This window comes from Mauremys reevesii, linkage group 2 (genome assembly GCF_016161935.1).
Source record: "Mauremys reevesii isolate NIE-2019 linkage group 2, ASM1616193v1, whole genome shotgun sequence".
Classification (NCBI taxonomy): domain Eukaryota; kingdom Metazoa; phylum Chordata; order Testudines; family Geoemydidae; genus Mauremys; species Mauremys reevesii.
The window spans coordinates 247,256,492-247,278,210 of NC_052624.1; the positions used below are offsets into that span (position 1 = coordinate 247,256,492).

Consider the following 21,719-nt stretch of genomic DNA (forward strand, 5'->3'; position numbering starts at 1 on the left):
GATCCCTCACTCAACTGCAGAAACAGCCTCATCCTCCCTCATGAACCCTGAGTTGATCTCTCTCTTATCTCTAGCTTGCTTTCTGCTATGCATATATAAACCTAAAAATCCACACCACTGCATCTGAAAGAAGTGGTATTTCACCACCAAAGCATGCTGCAGAACGTCTGTTAGTCTATAAGGTGCCACAGGATTCTTTGTTACTCAAGCCATATTTAAGCACTTATTAATTTGCAAATTCCACAGATAAAAGTTGCAATCCATGGTTCTTGTTTGAGCCCAGTACAACACTTTTCTTCCAGGAAGGGGGAGAGGAAAGATAGCACTCTTCTAGCCTAGATCCTCCAGAAGAAGTGTCAGGTAGGTCTAGTGCCTCTGAACATTCATCAGAGGATATGTTCCCTGATGTAGACAGTTTACCTAAAAAAAACCACCTCAGTAAAAAGAATCCTGAGAAGAGCTAGATTCAGTCACATTCTCAAATCTTAGGTCCATTTTCATCCAAGAAAGAGTAGGGGCATAGGCCAAGGTTTTGATTCCTCCTACTCTAAAAGGATCCTTGTGCCATGTCAGGGTGGCCTTTGCACTTTCTTCTAGGAGGCTGATTTTGATATTTTAGCTCAAACTGAAGATCAATTTGTAACAAAGTAGGTAACTGTGCCAAAAGGGTGCTTGGTAGATTGGAAGGGGGATCAGTTGCCAAAAGTCACCTTAAAATAAATAAATCCAAAATGTATCCTTCACAGTTTTCCAAAAACAGTCCTAAAAAAATTTGTATGAGACTATTAAAAGATTTTTGGCTTCCAGCAGAAGAGAAGCACGGCAGTGTGTCTGCTTTTTGCTTTCTGTTACCCAGTAGTTCAAGAGGGATCAATCAAGTACTTTTGGACTAAAGTGGCTAGATAATTATCTTTTAGCCTAAAATAAACTCCAAAGGAAAATGTTCAGGCGCAGATTGGAGCAACAGACTCTGGAATTAAGCTACATGACTTAGCTTTGCATTACGCCTTTTTTGCATAATACTTTCCAGTGATTCACAGTGATGTGTAATTTCAGTTTGTAATTGGCAATCAGTATTTAAGAAAGACATGGTACTTCAGGAATTGGAGCCTCTTGTCTGAGAATAATTCTGTAGGCACAGTTCTTGTCTAACCACAAAGATCATAATGGTCCATGAAAACACTGTCTTACTCAGTATTTCTAGGTGCAATTAATCTTGCTGATTTTAACCTGTCGTTCTAACTGGAAACCTTTCTAACCTAGGGAGGTTGTGGAATGACCATCATTGGAAGTTTTTAAGAACAGGTTAGACAGACACCTATCAGGAATGGTCTAGTTATTACATAGTCCTGCCTTGAGTACAGGAGTCCCTTCCAGTCCTACACTTCTACGATTCTGGGAATATATACAATTGGTGTTCCAACATCAGCTTTGGAAATAAGAATAAAAGTGAGGAAAACATTGCATTATATAAATAGCTACCTTTTTAATGGTTCGGTCTTACTTATTTTCCAGAGAGCAGAATTGACCTCTGATAAAGACCTGTATCTCGACAATAGCTCTGTTGAAGAAGCATCAGGTGTATATCCAATTGATGATGACGATTATTCTTCTGGGTCCGGCTCAGGTAAGACATGTCTCTCTACACTTTTTCATTACATTGTAACTTTTTTCTTCAGTAAGTATAAGAATGTCTATCTAAACCTGAAAGCTGTTCATCACCTTGAAATTATTGCTTTAGTCAGGAGTCCAGGGCACTTGGCTCTATACATGCATTGTGCTGAGCATCTCTCCAGATTTATCCCCTATCTATTAACGTCATGTTCTTATGCTTTTACTACTCAGTTTGTCCAATAGCTGTATCATTTTACTGAATTTCCCTGCATCTCGTCTATAGTGTGCTGAGCTTTCTAGAGTGTAGAAAGTAGAAATTTGGGCAGGTATTCTCTCCCCCATGGGCAGATATGATTTCTAATTGGATATCCTAATCTTTGATATTAAATGTTTGTAGCAGGATACTAGTTTAATCCAGTCTTATTTTTCTTGTACACACACACATTCAGATAAATATTGTTAATAAATCTACTTACATCTTTTTAATAGAAGTCTAGATATTACCAAACAAATCTGATAGCTTTTTCTGATGTAAGTACATCAATTTAGTGGATAGAAGAAATGCAATGAATATATTTATATTTGGATTTCAGTTAAGGTGTTCTGTATAGTGACACTCACCCAATTTCTTTACAAGTTGATTTAAGTGTCAAGTATATAAATTTCATCACATGAATTGGAGACTGGTTGAAAGGCCAGCAACAGAGTGGTGATCCAAGTGGGGTACTATGGAGATCAGTTTTGGGGACCCATGTCATTTATGTTCTTCAGCACAGTAAGATCCACAAATCCGACAGAGGGTCTTAGCCTGTTGGCTATTTTAGGGTCAGAACTCGTACTTGTTGAGCACTGGCCAAGAATTGTGCCTCTCCTGCTGAAGAGCCTGCTAGTCTTGCTCTGTTTCCAAAGCTATAGTTGAGATAGACAGGCCTTCCTGATCCAAAGCTTCTAGGATCTTTAGAAAATAAAGTGTTGGATTCACACTGAAACAAGACCTAAATGTTACATTGTGGTACATTTTATCTGTTAATTTAGTTGGACCTGAACTAAAATTTTTGCCTTGCTTTTGGGGTTGAGCCGCTTAATGCCTGCTTTCCCTCTCTTCCTGAAGCACTGCAGTAGCATATGGCCATGCTTGATCATGGTTGGCAAGCAAGCTAACGGAAAACCTGGTCCTCTTGAACTCTTTCCAAAGTGTATGCATGGATAAGAGCTCTACTGCTTACGTGGCTGGGGAGAAGCATCCCCTCACACAGACTTTGGCCCAGCCCAGTAGTAAACCTGGTGGTATGTGAGAGCAGCTTATATTACCATTCGTGGTGCAGAGAGGGAAGTACATGGTAAATACTTTGATTCCATGTTAGGCAGTAAACTTTCCTGGAGAATATCCATTGCTAATTCAAGGTACAAATAAAATCAGAGTTTTTTACACGGATTTTCTTCCCCATCTTTCTGTTGTCCTGGTGAGTTGTAGGGTGAACTATCAACTCTAGTTATATGCTTTCATACTTCTCGACAGCACTGAGTATAGATACAGTACGTGGATGTTTACCCTTTGTACCTGATCCAGACTCAGGTAAAAGAAGAACTTTGCTTAATGCACACTTGCTACTGCAGTAGCCAGTCCACCTTGAAATTTCTGCAGTTTCTTTCTTTGGTGTTCATGCTCACAGGTTGCTAGGACAGGCAACTTTTTAAAAAAAGAATATTTTAGGAAGTCTAATTTTGTTCAATGTTTGCTTCAATATGTGTGACTATCTTCATGACAGTATTAAAAACTGCCTCTCCTTTTCTGCCCCATTTTTGCAAGTAGAAATAATTGGGTGCATAAATAAAATGTAATTGGGTGCATAAATAAAATGGGTGCATAAATAAAATGTCTAAGTATTTGATTGCTCCTGCAGATCAGAGAATTAAACATCTAAAATCTACTAGTGATAATTTTTCTTTATAAAGTTGCAGGTACAGACTGAGAGATCTGTTTTGAGGCCTTTTGGATACTAAAAAGAAAGGACACTAAGATCAGGGAAAGCTTCCCTTAAGTTCCTACAGGACAGATCTATGCAACCCACATCAGCACTGGATGGGCAGGACCCTTCCCTGGCCAATGAGGACCAAGTCCAGAAAATACCCAGTGAGCTCCAGATCAGCTAGCTCTTGAATTGCTACTTCTAAACCTGTCCTCCTATGGATTCTGTTAGGGCAGCATGCTCCTATGAAAACCACAAGGACAGATCCCTTTCAGCTGATCAACCCAAGAAGAGTGGACTTCAAGGACTGAAATGGGTATCACTGGAGGCCTGAAGGAGCACAATACTGGACTTCCAGTATTGTCTTGGGTACTGAATATAACTACCTCCATTATCAACATCTCATTTGTCACCATGTGCCATAGCACCATCACATTTGGTGTTGACTACTTGCGCACCATTGACCTCTGCACCACTTATTTTAGCACGCTGTCTCTGTTCTGAGATCATACACCGTACCATGGGATCTGCAGATTACAACAGAGCCAGAGTTGCTGTTGCTATCCAAGGTGCTGAAAAGTTCTTTGAGTAGTGGCCCTATGGATACTCCATTCAGGTGTGTATGTATGCCGTGCACCTTTAATTGGAGATTTTCAGTGTCAGTGCCTGTTCAGCCCATGCATGCACTCTACACATCCTTGTGCACTGCATTCAGGCTATATAGGGCTGCATGGGTGAATTGCCCTCTGTTCCTTTTCAGCCACCTTGGCTTGAGATGGAGCATTCAGCATAACCGCTTTTGTCAGTCAAGCTTACCTGGGCTAGTATGTTAGCGTTAGAGTTTAGATTAGTTTAGTGTTTTATAGTTAGTGTTAGTTTTTATAGAGCATTGTTTTGGGGGATTTTTTGTCCTTTCAATTCTCTGTCCCCACCCACTTCATGGGGAAGTATGCCAGGATCACCAGGGTTCAAAGGTTTTTTTCCTCAGCTCCTCAGCTCAACATTCCCTTAGACCTTCTAAAGGAAAAACTTTAGAGATTTCTGAAAGGGGCTCTAAGAAAAGGAACTCTGGATCTCCTCATAAAGAACCCTCACCTCTCCTCATAAGTTGACCATCTCTGAGCCTTTAGGTTCTCAGCCCAGTACCACTGAGTCTTCAGGCTCCTCTGGGACAGATGACATAGCCAAGTCTCTGGGCTCCTCTAAAAGCCATGGCTCCAGCCACACTCCAGTAGCTAAAACATCTTTGGTACTGTCAGGACATGATCAAGGCATTAGGGAGACACAGTCTGCTCTCAGCAAGCCAGTACTGATAGACATACTCCAGCCTCTGGTACCCAAAATAGTGGGGCCCTTGGTACTGCAGAGGGCTAAGTGGCCACCTCAGCCTATTTTTGCCTCAAAGCATACCATCTGCTTCGTCTTCCAGAGACCTACCTAAATAGACTTTCACCGTGATACCATTAGTTCATCTGGTACCACTGGAATGTAGGTACTCTGAGAGGACCTATCTGTGTCAAAGGAACTGGAGTCTCCCCTATTGATGGATACCAAGCCCTTTTTGGTACTGAGATCTGCACAATCACCAGAACTGCACCTTTCTCTGGTACTGCCTGATTCACCACCATTTTCTAGTGAAGCTCCTCCTATGGATGATGATAATGACCTCTCTGAAATATCTGAGCAGGGTTCTCCTCTTCACCTCTTTCTGACATCTACAAAGAAAGAGATGATGCTCGGGGGGAGACATTATGAAGGCCTTCCTCGGTGTATGAGCAGCCATGGATGCCACCCCTTATGCCATGTGGTCCCCTCAATGGCCATATTGTGACCCTTGACAGGCTGTCTGTCAACGATTCTCTAGAGAGTCTAGCCTCGCTTGCTGGAACTGTAGAGACTGACAGTCCCCTTCCTATCTCTTTCTCCTCAGTTACCTGAACAGTAGAAGGAAACATTTGAGGAGCAGGAGTCTAGAACAGATGAGGTCAGGCTGCAGACTGATATCGCCTCATCTGCTCCTGAAGAGGCTGTCGTGAATCTCCCACTCTCCCTGGCTAATGACTTTAAGCAATTCAAGACTTCGTGAAACAGGTGGCAGATACCCCTAGAAGAGGTCAAGGAGTCATACCACAAGCTGCTGGATATTTTACAGGCAGCATTGTCTGCTCAAGTTACCCTGCCCATTTAATGAGGCATTTTTGGATCCTGCCAAGACTATCTGGCAAATTCCAGCAACAATATCACCCACTTGTCAGAGGGCTGATAAAAAATACTGTGTCCCAACCAAGGATTCTGAATTATTTTCCCACCCTTCTCCTAACTTTATTGGTCATTGAAATTGTCAATAAACTTGGAAGGCAGCATCACACTAAGTCAATGCTGTATGACAAGGAGCAAAAATGCCTTGACTTTTTTGGACATAAGAGCTACTCCTTAGTGACCCTGCAGTTTACGATTGCTAATTAGTAGGCTCTAATGGCCTAGTATATCCACCAAGTACTCTAAGTTTCAGTCATTTATTGAACACCTTCTAACTGAGCATCATGAGCATTTTCAGTACATTATAGCAGAATGTCAGCTGCTAACTAGAATGGCCTTACAGGCTTCCATGTATGCTGCTGACACTGCCACTTGTTCCATCTCCATGCCAGTTGTCATGCAGTGGGCAAGGAAGTCCAGCTCTCTGAGTTCCCCAGGGAGATCCAAAAATACAGTTGAGGACCTTCCCTTTGATGGCTTGAAACTTTGTGGACAAGTCTCTATATACTTTGAAGGACTCCAGGACCACCTTGCGACCTCTCGGGATCTACATAGATATAAATAAACTGAGATATAGTAGATCGCAAACAGCCCAGAGATCCCACCTTGTCCAGTTCCCTGTGTTTCAAAGATGTACAGAGCCTCCAAGGAAGAGAGAACCTAGATTCCAGAGAGAGAGAACCACCGCTATATCTGGCCTAACCACACAGCCTTCATCATTGTCAAAACACCAGTTTTGACAGGCTGGTTGAGGGTCTGAATTGTCTTTACTTTTTGGGCTTCCAGGTGCAACAGTTCTCCACCTTCCTTCTTGGGCAAATTACTACTGACAAACAGGTCTTGGAGATTATAAAATCAGGCTACTCCATTCTTTTTACCTCCCTTCGTCCACTCCACCCATTTCCCTGTCCCTCTTCAGGGATCCCTCTTATGATCACTTGTTGACACAGGAAATCAAATCACTTCTGTGCACAGGAGCCTTAGAACCAGTTCCTGCTCAGCACAGCGAAAGGGATCTTACTCGAAGTACTTCCTGGTCCCAAAGATGAATGGAGGGTGGAGACCTGTTTTAGATCTAAACAACTTTATGAGAGCACAGAAGTTCAGGATGATCGCTCTTGCAGCTATAGTCCCTTCATTGGAGCTAGGGACTTGGTTTTCAGCCCTTGATCTGCAGGACGTGTATTTCCATATCTTGATTCACCCATCTCTGATATGATTCCTTCATTTTGTGATAGGCCAGGATCAGTTCCAGTACTGGGTTCTCCCATTTGGGTTTATCTCTGCTCTGAGAGTATTTTCGAGAGTTTGGGCAGTGGTCACCACTTCTCTTTGTCCTGTGGTGATAGTCTTTACATACCTTGACAATTGACTGATGAAGGAACAGTGCTATGACAACGTTCTTTCAGCTATACAGGCAGCCTCAGGCTAGGTCTCAAGCTCCATATTGAGAAGTCTATATTGGCTCCTGTGCAGAGAATAGAATCCATAGAGGCATCTCTAGATGCTATAACAGCCAGGGCCTACCTTCCCATGGACAGGTTCATGACACTATCAGGTTCTGACCTTAGGATTCAAATGAGCCCACAAATCTTCGTGAGAAAATGTCTCCCAACATTTGGAGTACATGACAGCTTGCAGCTTTGTAACAAGACATGCAAGATTATGCCTTTGTTTCCATGAGTGACCAAAAACAGTCTACCGAACAAACAGTCTAGACAGACAGGTTTCATTCTCTCATCATATGAAAGATTCCCTCAGCTGGTAGAAGGATTCTTGCAACATCTGTGCAGGCATCCACTGTATTCAGCCACCCCCAACCATTACCATAACATTACCATTATTCATTTCAGAGGTGGACCTCTTCACCACCATCACCAACAAGAAGTTTTGTTCAAGGGGGTGAAGGGGCCTTCACACACTAGAAGATGCCTTCCTCTTACCTTGGATGAAAGGATTTTTGTATACATTTCTCCCAGTGCCCCGAACATTAAAGGTAGTGAACAAGATGAGAATGGACAGACCTCAGGCTTCCTGCTCCCATGGAGCCCTGGTTGCAGATTGGGGTCCAGAGGGCTAGCAGGCTTCCTGCTGGAGCTGCAGACCCTGAAATGCGGGTAGGCTTCCAGTGGATATCCTGCTTGTATTTTGGCAAAATTTTCATTGCATCTGTAATAGATTTGGCAACACATTTCACTACAACAACTCAGCATTTTCCAACCAGCTGTAAAACCCACCCTGTGCCAGGTTCCCTTGAAGCAGCCCAAGAAGGAAACAAAGTTGACACCAAAAGATAAAGAGCCCAAAAGTCCTGGCAGCAAGAGCGGTCCATCAGCTGGTTTCAAATTAAGAATTGCTAGCTACCAAGCCCTCTTTGCAAGGTATGAGTATCTCAACTGGCAGAAAAGCTGCGTTTGCTGACAGGCTGCCTCAAGAGCCTGAGGAATTCAAGTTCCTGATTTCTGAGGGGCAGTAGATAGCTAAAATGTGTCTGCAAGCCTCTTTATATGCACTGTGGTCCATGGCAGCCTTCATTGTCCTGAGGAGAACATCTTGGCATCAGGTAGCCGATTGAAGACCTCCCCTTTGAGGGCTCTGAACTCTTTTTAACTGAAAGATGGATGACTCTCTTCACTTATTGAAGGACTCCCAGGCTATTCTGCATTCACAAGGAGAATTTACAGCAACTCCTAGAAGGAAGCAAGGAAGCATGTTCTAGGCAGAGACCATCCCCCAGTACTTTCTACCACCAGAGGTCCACCGAGCCTCCAAAGAGATGGCAATGCTTTCAAAGGAGAAGACCTCAGGCCTCTACATCAGTGACCATTTCCAAGCACCCCTTTTGTCAGGCTGGTTGAGAGTTGTGCTACTACCAGTCTACAGAACCTTCACTCCTCCCCCCAACCTCAATTTGGACACCACCTCTGACTATTGACTCGGAGATCAAAAGGGGTGTCAGAACTTGTGGTGTCAGAATATTGTCCTAATCGCTCCTGGAAGCTTGTAATTCCACATAGTAAACTACTTGTGAACTGTCTTAATAGTTTGAATAGCTATTGTTAACTGTATTGTTTGAGAAAGAACCCATTGAATAGAGATCAAACTGTCGGTTCACTTTCATCAAAGCCCATGTGGTGGTTACCTGTGAGCACCCAGCTTGCTTCAACTGTAAAGGAAACTTTGGGCCTGATCCTTTTTATCTCAGGTCATCTTAAACTTTAATGAGGAAAGTCTAAACCTTAAAATTGAGGCCTCCAGGTGTACCCTGGAATTCTCATGGAAGAACTTTAACAAACTCTATACCTGGACTGCCTATTGGATTCTAAACTTTAGAATTGATTCCAGAAAGACTTTTACAAATCAGCAACCTCACCATCTCTGCTGTGAAACTGACCTAAGGACTTTACACACATTTGTATGTATATTGATCTCTTAACCATATAGAACTCTTTTTTTCTTTTATTAATAAATCTTCAATTTAGTTAATAAAGATTGGCTGAAAGTATGTATTTGGATGAGATCTGAAATATTCATTGACCTGGTGCGCAATGTATCTGGTCCTTTGGGATTGGTAGAAATTTAAGTATGGCGAATAAAATTTTTACTAACCCCTCACTGTATTATATTTAGATGTTTAGATAGGCTCCAAAGGCTGGATTGCCTAAAGGGGACTGTAATTAGCTTCTGGTTAACCAGTGTGGTATTACAGAAGCTGTTTTGTTACTGGCTTGGTAAATCTAATTATAGAATAAATCACCAGTCTTGGGAATTGTCTGCCCTATTTCTTGCAGTCTGCCCTGAGTTGGCATTTTCAGCGTGGCCCATCCAGGCACCATGGTCACAACCCTACATATAGATTAGAGTTTATAGGGGTAGTGACAAACTCCACAACAGCCGGAGCTTACCTGTCACCAGACAGATTTAAACACATGACCATGCTCATCTGCCAGCTGCCGAATCAACCACGCATGTTGGTGAGAATTCACTCAAGTCTCTTTGGATGTGTGGCTTCCTGTATGTTCATCATGCAGCATGCCAGACTACATCTACGTTGTGTGTAAAACTGGCTGAAATTGGTGAACTACCAAGCAGACATCATCTTGTATGAAGTATCTATGCAAGTTCCTCCCAAAGCCCTTTCCTCACTGAACTGGAAAGGAGTACTATTCCCTTAATTCTCCCCTCCAAGACTCTGGTGATTGATACATTCCTCCTAGAGTGGGGAGCATACCCGGACCACTGTCAGGTTCCTTAGGGAATCAACCTTATTCCATTCCTATCACGCCATAGAGAACAACTTCATTCTGTTCCATTAGCGCACTACTCAGATGAAACCCAGGCAGACAGTGTTGTCACACTTCCTATCCATTAGAGCAGGCCTTCTGATGACTGCTATTTCCAATCAGATGGGGGGAGAGGTAGTTGAATTTGGGAGCTTTCTCTAATGAGACCCAGTATTGTACTGTTAATTCAGATAAGTAGTCCTCACAGGTATCCTAGCATTCATTCCATAAGTAAAATCAGGAAATATTCCTCCAGTTAAGCATGAAAGTTCACTCCTTAGGAGCACTGACAGTTTCAAGGCAAAAGAGTCATGTTTCCTGTATTGAGATCTGCTAGACAGCAACTAGGTAACCAAATTGTGCATATTGACCATCCAATCTTAGTCAATGTCTTTCTCTGGACAGAAGTCTTCTCCGGGCATTAGTACCAGGGAGAGAGGAAGAAGATATTTTTATATAATCTACCTTGTTTTGGGTGTCCATATTTAAAGGATGATCCTGCTTCCCACCCTGGAGGCACACTACTACGAAAATACCATCATAACAGATCTGCGGACCTTAGCACAAAGAAGATTATGAAAATACATCAATGCTTACCTGAAAAATTCCTTTCTTTTTAGTAATGAGGTCCACATATCCAGCCCATGCTGGAGACAAATGGATCATCCAGAATAGAGATGGAAATTGATGTCCGAGGATTTGTGTTTGTTATCATTAGGTGGAATTTACTATAGTTGTAATAGGAATGTATTTCTCAAAGTGTATTTATCACATTCTGTAATTTAAGTAAGTAGAAATTGGAATTAATTTAGCTACGGAAGTTTTCTTAATTGGAGGGACCTTCGGGGGTGGGACAGTCCCCTGCTGCTAGTGCATTACAGGCCTAATTCTGCCCTCAAGCTGCAAGCAGACTGAAGTACTCATTGTAATGTATCTATAGACCTTATTATTTCAAGAAGGGAATTTTTTAGGTAAGTGTGGATACCTTTTCTTATTGGATGCTTTTCCCCTCTTCTTTTTCTTTACAGGATATTGTTTTCAAATATTTGACCAGTCCTTCATGAAGCCCCATATTGACAACTAATTTCATGCAGTCTTTTTCAGAGGAATTGTCTATGCCTAAATTAGGGTGTTTTAGAATTCCCTTAACATTCTTTCACAGTGGTGGATTTTAATATACTACATTGCAAGTTAGATTTTTTTTTAATTTCTTCACTTTTGCTTTTCTTGAATCCAGTACCCTTTTGCTTAATTACAGTGTGAAACCGTTCCTTACAATGCTGAATCCAAAGAGTCCTTGGTCATGGGATCCAAACTTCCCGATGACTTTCAGGTTATCAGTCAGTTCATCTATCTGCCAAGAAGTCATTCTGGGATGACCTATCTTCTCATTCAAACTTTTACATCCTGTATTCTATAGCTGTATTCTGAAAGCTCTCTTCTTTTTTAAAAAAAAATGTTCAGAGGGTTTTAAACTCTAAAAGCCTGGTAGCTGACACAGAGAATGTCAGAAACATTTTGGTAACTACAGTGGATTGTAGCAGTTTATCTCAAAGGTTTTGTGGCAAAGCAAGGTTGTTATGAATGATCATGGGCAGAACATTTATTTTTTTGGTTGGAACTCTACTACAGTTAAAATGTAATGCGTATGAATGATTTTCGTGCAGAAATTTCCTGAACATCATTGTTTTGTTTTAGGAGCTGAAGATGATGAAGGTAATACAGTGATAGCAACGTCTAGAACACTTCCAAAGATACCGTCAACTAGTGATGCACCTAAAGCTGAGACAACTACACTGAAAACACAGACCAAGATTCCTGCACAAACTAAGGTTTGTGGGCAGTTACTTTTTACTGCAGCACAGTAATACTTTTTACATGGTTTTAATCAAACATAATTATGTATGCCTTAAAAGGTTATTTGAAAATATACTTGATGAATGGTTATGCCTATAATAATCATAAAAACCTTATCTAATATTTCTACACTCTGTTAAATCAAATGTAGAGCTGGCCATAGAGCTTCTAATTCCCAGTATAGAACCAGTGTACCAACTCTAGATTTCACTTCCAAGAAGAGAGGATCGAACCCAGGACAGCACATCATCTCATGAACACATAGGTATATGTGAACATGCAATATAGTCTTAACCCTTCATTATGTCTCCAAAAGGGTTGCTAAATAAGCCACGTATTAAGCTGCCTCCCCCCACTCGCCGATAAAAAAGGATAATTTTGTTTGTTTTTGTGGTATGCTTTGTGCTTTTCTCCAGGTTTCTCTTGAGGAAAATACCATCCTTAAAATTCTAACATGGTATTTTGCGATGCTTACTATGTTGTTCTCTGATTCCATTGGCACACAGATAGAAAACAGTGTAGATGACAATGTTTAAAAGAATGGTTGGCAGGTATTCACATCACAGAACCACTATTGTAAGTGGCAAAGAGTTCTGTGGCACTTTATAGACTAAAACGTATTGGAGCATGAGCTTTCGTGGGTGAATACCCACTTCGTCAGATGCATGTCATCTGATGAAGTGGGTATTCACCCACGAAAGCTCATGCTCCAATACATTTGTTAGTCTATAAGGTGCCACAGAACTCTTTGCCGCTTTTACAGATCCAGGCTAACACGGCTACCCCTCTGATACTGTTATAAGTGAGACACATGCTGACACAAGTACCAGAGATGCCAGGATTGAATGCTTATGACAAGAACTGCTCCTTTGTGCTTAGAGATGGTCTTTTAGGTCAGAGACTTGTTGGCCGAGTACTCTGGGGAAGTTTGTGCTGTTGCTGCCCATGCTATTGGTCTGTGGCTGGGGAGTCAGCTTTGGTCAATATTTTCCAAACTGGCTAGTGACTCTTGGGTGCCTAACTTAACATACCTTGAAAAGGGTCTGATTTGCAGAGCACATGCTCTCTGTAATTCAGACCCTTTTCAAGGTATGTCTAGTCACTTTTGAGCAGCTTTCCCTTTGGTTGTGAAGGCTGTCAGTTTACATAAGGACTATATTATTCTTTGTTTAGAGGGAGAAAAATGTAAAATAAAATATAAAGAAGGGCATGCAAAAATAAGGTAATTAAAGCCATTTTTAATAGGTATGCTTGGGTATGCTGAATCCAGTGCTTATTAAACTATGGGGCAGAAGCTTTGAGTATGAATGTTTCTTTCAAAAAAGAAGAGCTGATCACATATACAGCTTTTAGGAAAATAGTAAAATAACCAGTTCACTTAGTTTCTGTACATTGAGAAGATTTTTGCTAATGTTTTAATAGCTTATTGCTGTGCTTGGTGTTTTGTGTATGGATAATAAAATTTAAAAAATATTGAAAGCAATGTGGAAAATACTCTTGGAAAGAGATAATTGCACTTAGTATTAAAATATTGACGTGGAGACTGTGTGATATAGAGAAAAGCAGGGAAGGGAGAGATGGTTCTGTGAAGGGGCTCAGAAGAGGACCAGAAACTTGATCTTCCTTTATTGGTGTATTAATGTGAATAGAGAAGACTGATCTTTATATGCTGATCTTTCCGGTTATAGATCCATTCCAAAGACAGACTAGCAGTCAGACTTCTAAATCTGAGGGAAAGATTAATTTGCTCCCTATCACTCAATGAAAAGAGGATGGCTCACCCTGAAAGCAGCAGAGAGCACAGTACCACTAATTATCAGTTGAGGCTTAGTATTAATTAAATGCTACGAAAACAAGGTCCTCTTTAATGATCTAGTCTGTGTCCCTATATCCTTGCAGAATATTACTCATAGCTTTCTGCAGAATCACATTAGCTCAGTGGTCCATGACTAGGGCTCTTAGGTGCTATGATGATACAAGTAATAAATATATAATAATCTTGTTTGCTGTGTCAGTCTCCAGTAATGGTGACTCCACAATCTTCTTAATGAGGTCTCATTGACCTCACTATGATAGCGATTATTAATTATTCTGCCCTTTTGCTTCATTTTAGACCTTAGCTGCTTTTTTAAAAATGTGCTTTGACTACTACTTCCTTCTTGCTAGCCTAAGTAATACATGAGGAATGATCATAAAGACGCGGTCTTTTCTCTAAACTGTACAGACTCTGTTCTCTCTTCATAAATCTTGTTTTCTACACCTTTAATCACTTGTTGCCTTTTTTGGATTCTTTTAAATTTTACTGTAAGGTGGAACCTAAAACTGCCTGTAGAATGTCAGAAGTAACTTCACAGGTGTTCTACAAAGAGGACTAATGATTCTTTGGTCTTGCATATCTTTGATACATTTTGTTACAACATTATCACTATTATTATGCTGGGGGACTGATATTTACACACCCATGAGTTGTTTATCAGCATATAATCATTTTTTGTGTGCTAATCTTCATTCTCTTGTTTCATACACGTGCATAATATTCTCTCCCCATGTAAAACACATTCATCTATCTTTATTAAATCACACTGTATTGATTTCTGCCAAATTCTGTACTGTCTGTAAATCCTGCTATATTTTTACTTGACTTTCCCTGCGGTTAGCTGTCCCTCCTAACTGGCTTATCAGTGAAACTGCATTTTTTTTTTGATTGGTTTCATCAGGATAACCTATCCAGGGGAATGATGTATGAGAATCAAAGCAATATAGATGCTGAATGTTGATCTCGCAGTGGTGTGGCCACTGAACAGATGTAGCATTTTCATTGACCTTAGTTTTTTATGTTTAGTAATTCTACTGGCATTTAGGACTTTTCATCTTGTGACTTAACTCAATGCACTTTTACAGATGTGGAAAATATAATTGCACAGATCTCATAGGTACAGGTTTCATGTTTCAACATCATGATGACTGTATCAGTTTTATATAAATTTACTACTGCTTCCCTACTTTGTTTTTGTGTTGGAATGTGCATGTTTAGATATGATTTTCTGACTACCTAGGTTAAAGAAGTATCATTCAAAGTGCAGAAATGTATATTTTTGTAATGTGATCATTGCTTTTTTAAATGTATTGTAGTCACCTGAAGAAATTGATGAGACAGAGAAAATTCAGAACACTAACTCTAACGCTAACAAAAATAAGAATGACGCAGGTGATGACGCTGATGTATTTACTGAGAAGCACTCAGAAAACCTCTTTCAGAGAACAGAAGTACTTGCAGGTAAGGAGCAGCTAGTTCAGGACTATTTTACAAGGTAATAGGAAAAAATGTAGAAAATACAAAGATGTTACCTGCAGAATAATATAAACATCAAAATTCATATTGCCTCTGGGTTGTTACCCTCCACATTGCTATGGGGTCCCTGAGGATTATACATTTCTGCAGAGCAGCCACTATTCCTTTGTGGAGAATTAGATGGGCTTCGTCCAGAGTTATTTTATCTACAGCCTGCCCTTTTGCCAATTATTTCCAAGGTATTCCATCTCCCAGAAGTTCAGTGCTTCCTCCTGGGGATTCTTAGTTTTCACAACCCAGAAAGGGAGAATTGCAATTTGAACTTGGATTTCCATAATAACTTGTAGGGCAAAGATCTATGCCCAACCTGCCTGACCTTCAGTCCCTTTTCCTGGCAGTCTCTATCCCTCTTGAGTGCTGTTTTGGGGACAGGGGAGATGATGTCATGGAGGAAGCTGCAACCTCTCTTTCCACGGAGAAGCAGGGATGTCTGTGTATGGAGGGTCATCTCCATGTGTGGACCAGGGAGACACAAGCTGTCCCCTCATTTTGTGTAGCTTATAGCAGAGCAGAACCAGATAGTGTCACACTAGTATAGCTGTACTGTTTTTCTTATAATCGGCACTGATTCCAGGAATTTATAACTGTGAAATCCTCCTATCCATTGAAATTTGGCATCCAAACTGTTCTGGAAGTGCATTTATTTTTTGTGGCATATCCCAAAAGAGTGTGCTTGAGCCGTAGAAGTGAGCTCAAGCCATAAAATTCTGGATCTGAATTTCCCTGAAGCTCAAGGGGTTTGGATAAAAGAAAACTAGCATTGACATAGCATATCCAGTGGAAATACTCAGATTTTATAAGTGTCGTTGGAATTGTTAGCTTGTGTGCGCTGACGAATACATGACAAATGAAATGTCCTCCTTTTTGGGCTACATGAAAGGGATACAAGGTTTATCATCAGGATATGTATTTAAGGCTTAGGTCATGGAGTAACAGACTGAAGGAGACGTGGCATGAATCAATTTCTTCCTTGGTAAAACAGAATAGTAATCAAGAGTAAATTATATGTAATTTTAATGTTAGAAAAGTTACTTCCCTTTGTTAAAAGTAAGTTCAGAAGCAGTTAAGATTTTATGGTTATATTTGATCGTGTTGTTGATTATGCTCTGAGAGCATTATTAACTTTTTGTTAACTAAAACTATTACTACTTTGAGCTGTACTTTTTAATTTCTTTAGAACTATGGGCCATATTGTGTCTTTGACTTTTAAACAAAACTCTTTATTGAAATGTTTTTCTGTTTAAAAATCTATTTACAATGATTTCATAAAAAAGCCAATCAAGATAATCACTTAATTGGAGCCAGTTTTTTAAATTTTAAAAGGATAGCAAATAACTAGTAAATATTTTGTGTACCGGAAAACAAATGTGGAGCTATGGGTCTTATTTTGGCATATTGTGAATGTTTGTTCATTTTATTGCAGCTGTTATTGCAGGTGGAGTTATTGGCTTTCTCTTCGCAATTTTCCTTATCTTGCTGTTGGTATATCGCATGAGGAAGAAGGATGAAGGCAGCTATGACCTTGGTGAACGTAAACCATCCAGTGCTGCCTATCAAAAGGCACCTACTAAGGAGTTTTATGCATAAAATTCCTACTTAGTGTCTCTATTTATGAGATCACTGAACTCTTTTAAATAAAGCTTTTGCATAGAATAATGAAGATCTTTTTTCTTTAAAGAGCCATTATGGCACCTTTATGATAAAATCCCATTGTATTTAAAACTTTTCATGTATTCCTTTAAAAAAATGTAAAATTAAAACTTAACTTTTGCCGTGTTCTGTGAATAACAGTGGTAAAGCATTATTTTATAAAACCATTGATGTTCACTGAATCATTTTTAAAACTTTATGCATAAATATAAAATAATGAAAATGATTGTTTTATCCTATGGCTCAATGAAAGTTGTTTAATTTTTGTCAGCATGTCTCAGATTGATCTTACAAGTTAGTTTTTATTTCATTAATTTATCTGTTTCCAAAAAATGCCTTTTTGTAGTTGTAATGGTGCAATTTGTCTGCGGATAATTCAGATAACAGTAACTTTTAGTGTAAATGTAATTTTTCAGCTATGTAAACTTTAATCTCCACTTTGTATAAATTTGTGTCCGAATATCAATTTTACACTTTGCATTGTTTCTCAATGTAACTGTAGCTTCAGTGAAATTTGTAACAGCAAATTAATGTGTAAAATTGGATTATTACTACAAACTGTATAGTCATATCCTTACTAAACAAATCTTTAAGGAAGATTTGAAGTAAGCTACTTACAAGCCTAAGCAAACCCAAAGACTCTAACAGTATTCTGAGAAGTTGCTGCAGATTTCTATGGCCACTGTATTTGTTAATTTCTTGCAATTTGAAGTTACAAGTAGGGGTTTAAATATCAACTTTTGTTCTTAAAAATACATTTAAGTTGTAAACGTCTTTTAAAGCCTTTGAAGTGCCTATGATTCTATGTAACTCGTCGCAGACTGGTGTTAATGAATATATAACAGTAAAAGAAAATGTTGGTATTTTATAAGCACAGACAATTCTAGTGGTAACTTTTGTAGTCTTACATGGATAGACATAAATTGTAATTTGGGAACATAAACACTACTGAATAAATCATGTGGCCTAATACTGAAATTTCATAGTCCTATACTTTTGTACTTTTTTTCATCTTATTCCTACTTGGTTATGTTTAATATCACAAATTATGTCTAATAAATCTTGGAGGATGTTCTTTGGAAACCAAGACCAAGAAAAGTTATTGATGAGGCTCATGCTTTGAACAGAGATTCAGAAGTGGCACACTCAATGTTTCTTTGTGTACATGCTTGGAACTTGCCTGTTAATTATGAGGATTTCAGTCTTTGCATTATATACAATGGCAGCATTGGCACAGACATATACTTTCTGCAAATTTAATTTCAGGTTGTAGAACTCAAAGGACTACACAGTGTTTCATTTATTATGGATATAATTTCTTTATTCATTCTTCTATTCCATCTTTGGAGGACCTCAGCTTGATTCAACTCAGACTCCAGAAGGAGAATTGAGAAGTGGAATATTTTTATATGAGAAGACAGACATATTCCAAGTAGAAGAGAAAAGGCTCTTTTGGTTAGGATCCAAGTAGCTTTGCAACAGATAGACATATGGAGATGACAACAGCATGCTTGCCTACGTTAGGCTCTGTCCTCAGGTCTGTTAATTTCTTCTTTTCTGATTTCTTAATTTCAAAACTAGGTGGGCAGAAGATTGAACTGAACTACTTCTCACAAGTATATATCTTTGTATATACATCTCCAGAGAAAAGAATCACATAACTTATATTTGCTGCTGCCCCAAGTTCAGTGGTCATTTAGGAAAAATTAAAATTATTCTGCACTATAATAGTTGCTTTTTAACTACTTACACTTCCTGGCAGATTTTCTGAAGCCATATGTCTTAACCAATTAAAAACCAGGTAAATATTTAACAGGTATATCTCATTGTGCAATATTTAGTGAAATTCAATTCATAAAGTAACTGCTTGAAATAACTGTGCCAAGAAAAGAAAATTTCAGGCAAATGCTGTGCCACTGCTGTAAAATAAAATATTTGTTAAAGTGCCAAAATAAAGTCTCTCATGCCTAAACTAATATTTCATTTGTATAGTCTGGCATTCAGTTTTCTCCAAGCCCGTATTACTTATGGTAGATTGAGTTTTCTTAAAGGTGCAGTAAATGCTATTTAGTTTAGTTGTAAACATTAAATGCATGACAAATTGTCTACTTTTTCTTCCTAAGCAGATCATTATCAAACTGCTTGAATAACCAACCTTTTCACTTCTGAATTTCAGATCCTTTTCTTTCCAGCTACTGTAAATATTGTATACAGCATTTTAGCATACATAATTCATTATTTTTGTTAAAATTGTTCTACACAAGTTCTCTATTATTATGCATATCTCAAATTTTTTTACAACCAGCAGCAATGACTAGTTTATGGTCCTATTTGAGTCCTCTTCTTTCCCCTAGACATCACCCCTTCAAACACACCCCATAATATGCAGTGGAATTTGGAAAGCTTTAACTGTGTGGGCATTTTAATAGCGTCCCAAACCCTCCTGAAATGTCATTTGTTTAACAAAGCAATCTGCAGTGGGAATGAAAATAACAACATTATTTATTGCCTTGAGTTACAATCTGACCTTTCCTCCTTTCCATTGCCAATGCCAACACTGTTATATTAGAACAAAATTCTAGCAAAACTTTCATCTTAATTACAAACATCAGTTTAGTTTTCATTCATAAATCTAGAGATCAGGCTTCTGTCAACATCATCTGTTTTCTAGCAATGGTATTAAAAAGGAAATTGGCATCTGTGCACAATTTCAGTCTTCTCTTAGACCGAAATTTCCAAGTGTCTTCAGTTTGCTTTGTTCTCCTCCTGGATGTGTTCTAGCACTGGAGCCAGCTATTAATGAATGTTGCTTGGCAGCTGCTAGACTCAGATGCCAAGCTATGGAACATTCCCCCAACCCCACACCACCCTCTCCAGCAGTGGCATCTATATATATATGGGTTGGCTGCTTCTTAGGACTTTTGGCTGGCCTCCACTAGTGCTTTTGTAGCAACTGTGAAACTCCTTAGAAATCTGATACAGCATTTCCTTGTGACTGATAAGTTATAGTACTTGTCTCAGTCCAGTTTTTGTGACTCAATCTTGACTATAAATATTTTGCTTCCTTCTTATATTTTTGCAAATGAAGTGCTATGTAAATAACTTAAGTGTCTGTCGTCTCATGTCATTTCTTTTATGGAAGAATATTAGTTGCACTTCGAACTGTTGATATCTTGGAACCTCTGCTTCTCCATAAATTTTGCCATTCCATATTTTTAAGTTTTTCTCTTTTTAGTGAGTGTCATATTAAAAAAAGTAATTGGATAAGTAAGAACATGTAAAATGTTCTTATAGTTTCAGAAAAATAGCTTATTGTTTAACTACTGATAGATACTTGATTCATGACTTTGGGTCATATCTTACCATCAGTTTTTAGCAGAACTCCCATTGAAATCAAAAGGGAGTTCTACTTAAACAGATTTTTTATTTTTTAAACAAAGCCCGATTGTTTGGAGTGCAGATACCATTTGTCTAAGAAAAGGAAGAATTTAGAAGAATATTCCTGTCAAATATAAGCTGTTGGTATTGGAAGGATTGTGCTAGCACAGTATTGTGTATGGAAGGGCAAGTCTACACGACAAAATTAAGTCAACCTAAGTTATGTTGACATACAGCAACCCAGAGTAATTAAATCTTCACCGGGAGCGCTTGCACCAGTTTAACTGTCAGCGTGAGGCATTGTGGGATGGCTTCTGAAAGGCAGCAACAGTTGATGTAAGCACTGCAGTGTCTACACTGACACTGCGTCGAACTAACTACATTGACCTAAGCGCTATGCCTCTCTCAGAGGTGGAGTTAAGTGGGTGTACTGGGCAAATTACATTGGTGGGAGCAGTGTTTTAGTATTGACACTACAGAGTTAGGTCAGCGTGTTGACCCAACTGTAGTGTAGATCGGCCCTAAGATAGCATACACATGGGAGGGATTATGGGGGCATTAGGTATGGTTATGAAGTATCCCATATTTTGTTGTTCTCTTACTTCTAGAGTTTGCATTAGATTGGGCATGTTTGGCTTAAATGCTAACCCCTTTGAAATAATACTTGTTTATGGAGTAGCCTATGGTGTTTGGAGATTTTGAATTAAAGTGACAGCATGTTGTGGTTGAAAACTGTTGTAAGTAGGCCAGGATTGAAGTCCACAACCTCTCTTGACCAAAGGTCAAGCAAATTAATTGACATGGCCCCTAGTTCTGACAACTCACTTCCAACACTGAATGAGAGAAAGTAGGAATGTTTGTTTAAAAAAAAATCCAGGAAAAATATTACAATACATCTAATTGTTTGTTTTAAAGAAATAGACCCTAAATTCACTGCAGGGTGTGATTTTAATGCTCTAAAATTTCTAATGTGGTTGTTCTGTGATTTTTTTTTTCTCAGATCTTTTGTTACTTTGCTGTGTGCCAAGGACATTTTTGAATTAAAAAAAAATAGTGAATCTAACATGGAAGTATATAGAACAATAATTTCCACCAGACAACAACTGTAATCCAAGAGCAGCTTGGGGCTTCTCTTGTGGGAAACTGATCTTGCTGTTTAGGGAAAAATTCTGTTTCCTAGTTATCCTCCCACTCGATGAGTCCCCTTGCAGTCTGAGGGTATAAACAAACCTTGGTGCATTCTTTTTAGTATTCCTTGGTGGAATGGAAGTGTCTCTCTAAACACAGCAGCTTTTAAGAGCTCTGGGAGGATATTTAGGAGAAATGGGAACAGATTCTTTTTTTCTGTTTTGTCGT

At 39.2% G+C, this 21,719-nt stretch overlaps 1 protein-coding gene across 1 annotated transcript in view; it reads left to right on the forward strand.

The window, feature by feature from the left end:
- SDC2 (syndecan 2) overlaps positions 1-18,068 on the forward strand; it is a 96,967-nt gene extending 78,899 nt beyond the window's left edge. Inside the window, exons 2-5 of the mRNA XM_039526938.1 lie at positions 1,516-1,627; positions 11,825-11,958; positions 15,116-15,260; positions 16,759-18,068. Of these exons, the coding sequence (XP_039382872.1) occupies positions 1,516-1,627; positions 11,825-11,958; positions 15,116-15,260; positions 16,759-16,922 (555 nt within the window). The 3' untranslated portion in view covers positions 16,923-18,068. The remainder of the gene's footprint in view (positions 1-1,515; positions 1,628-11,824; positions 11,959-15,115; positions 15,261-16,758) is intronic.
- Positions 18,069-21,719: the final 3,651 nt, after the last annotated feature.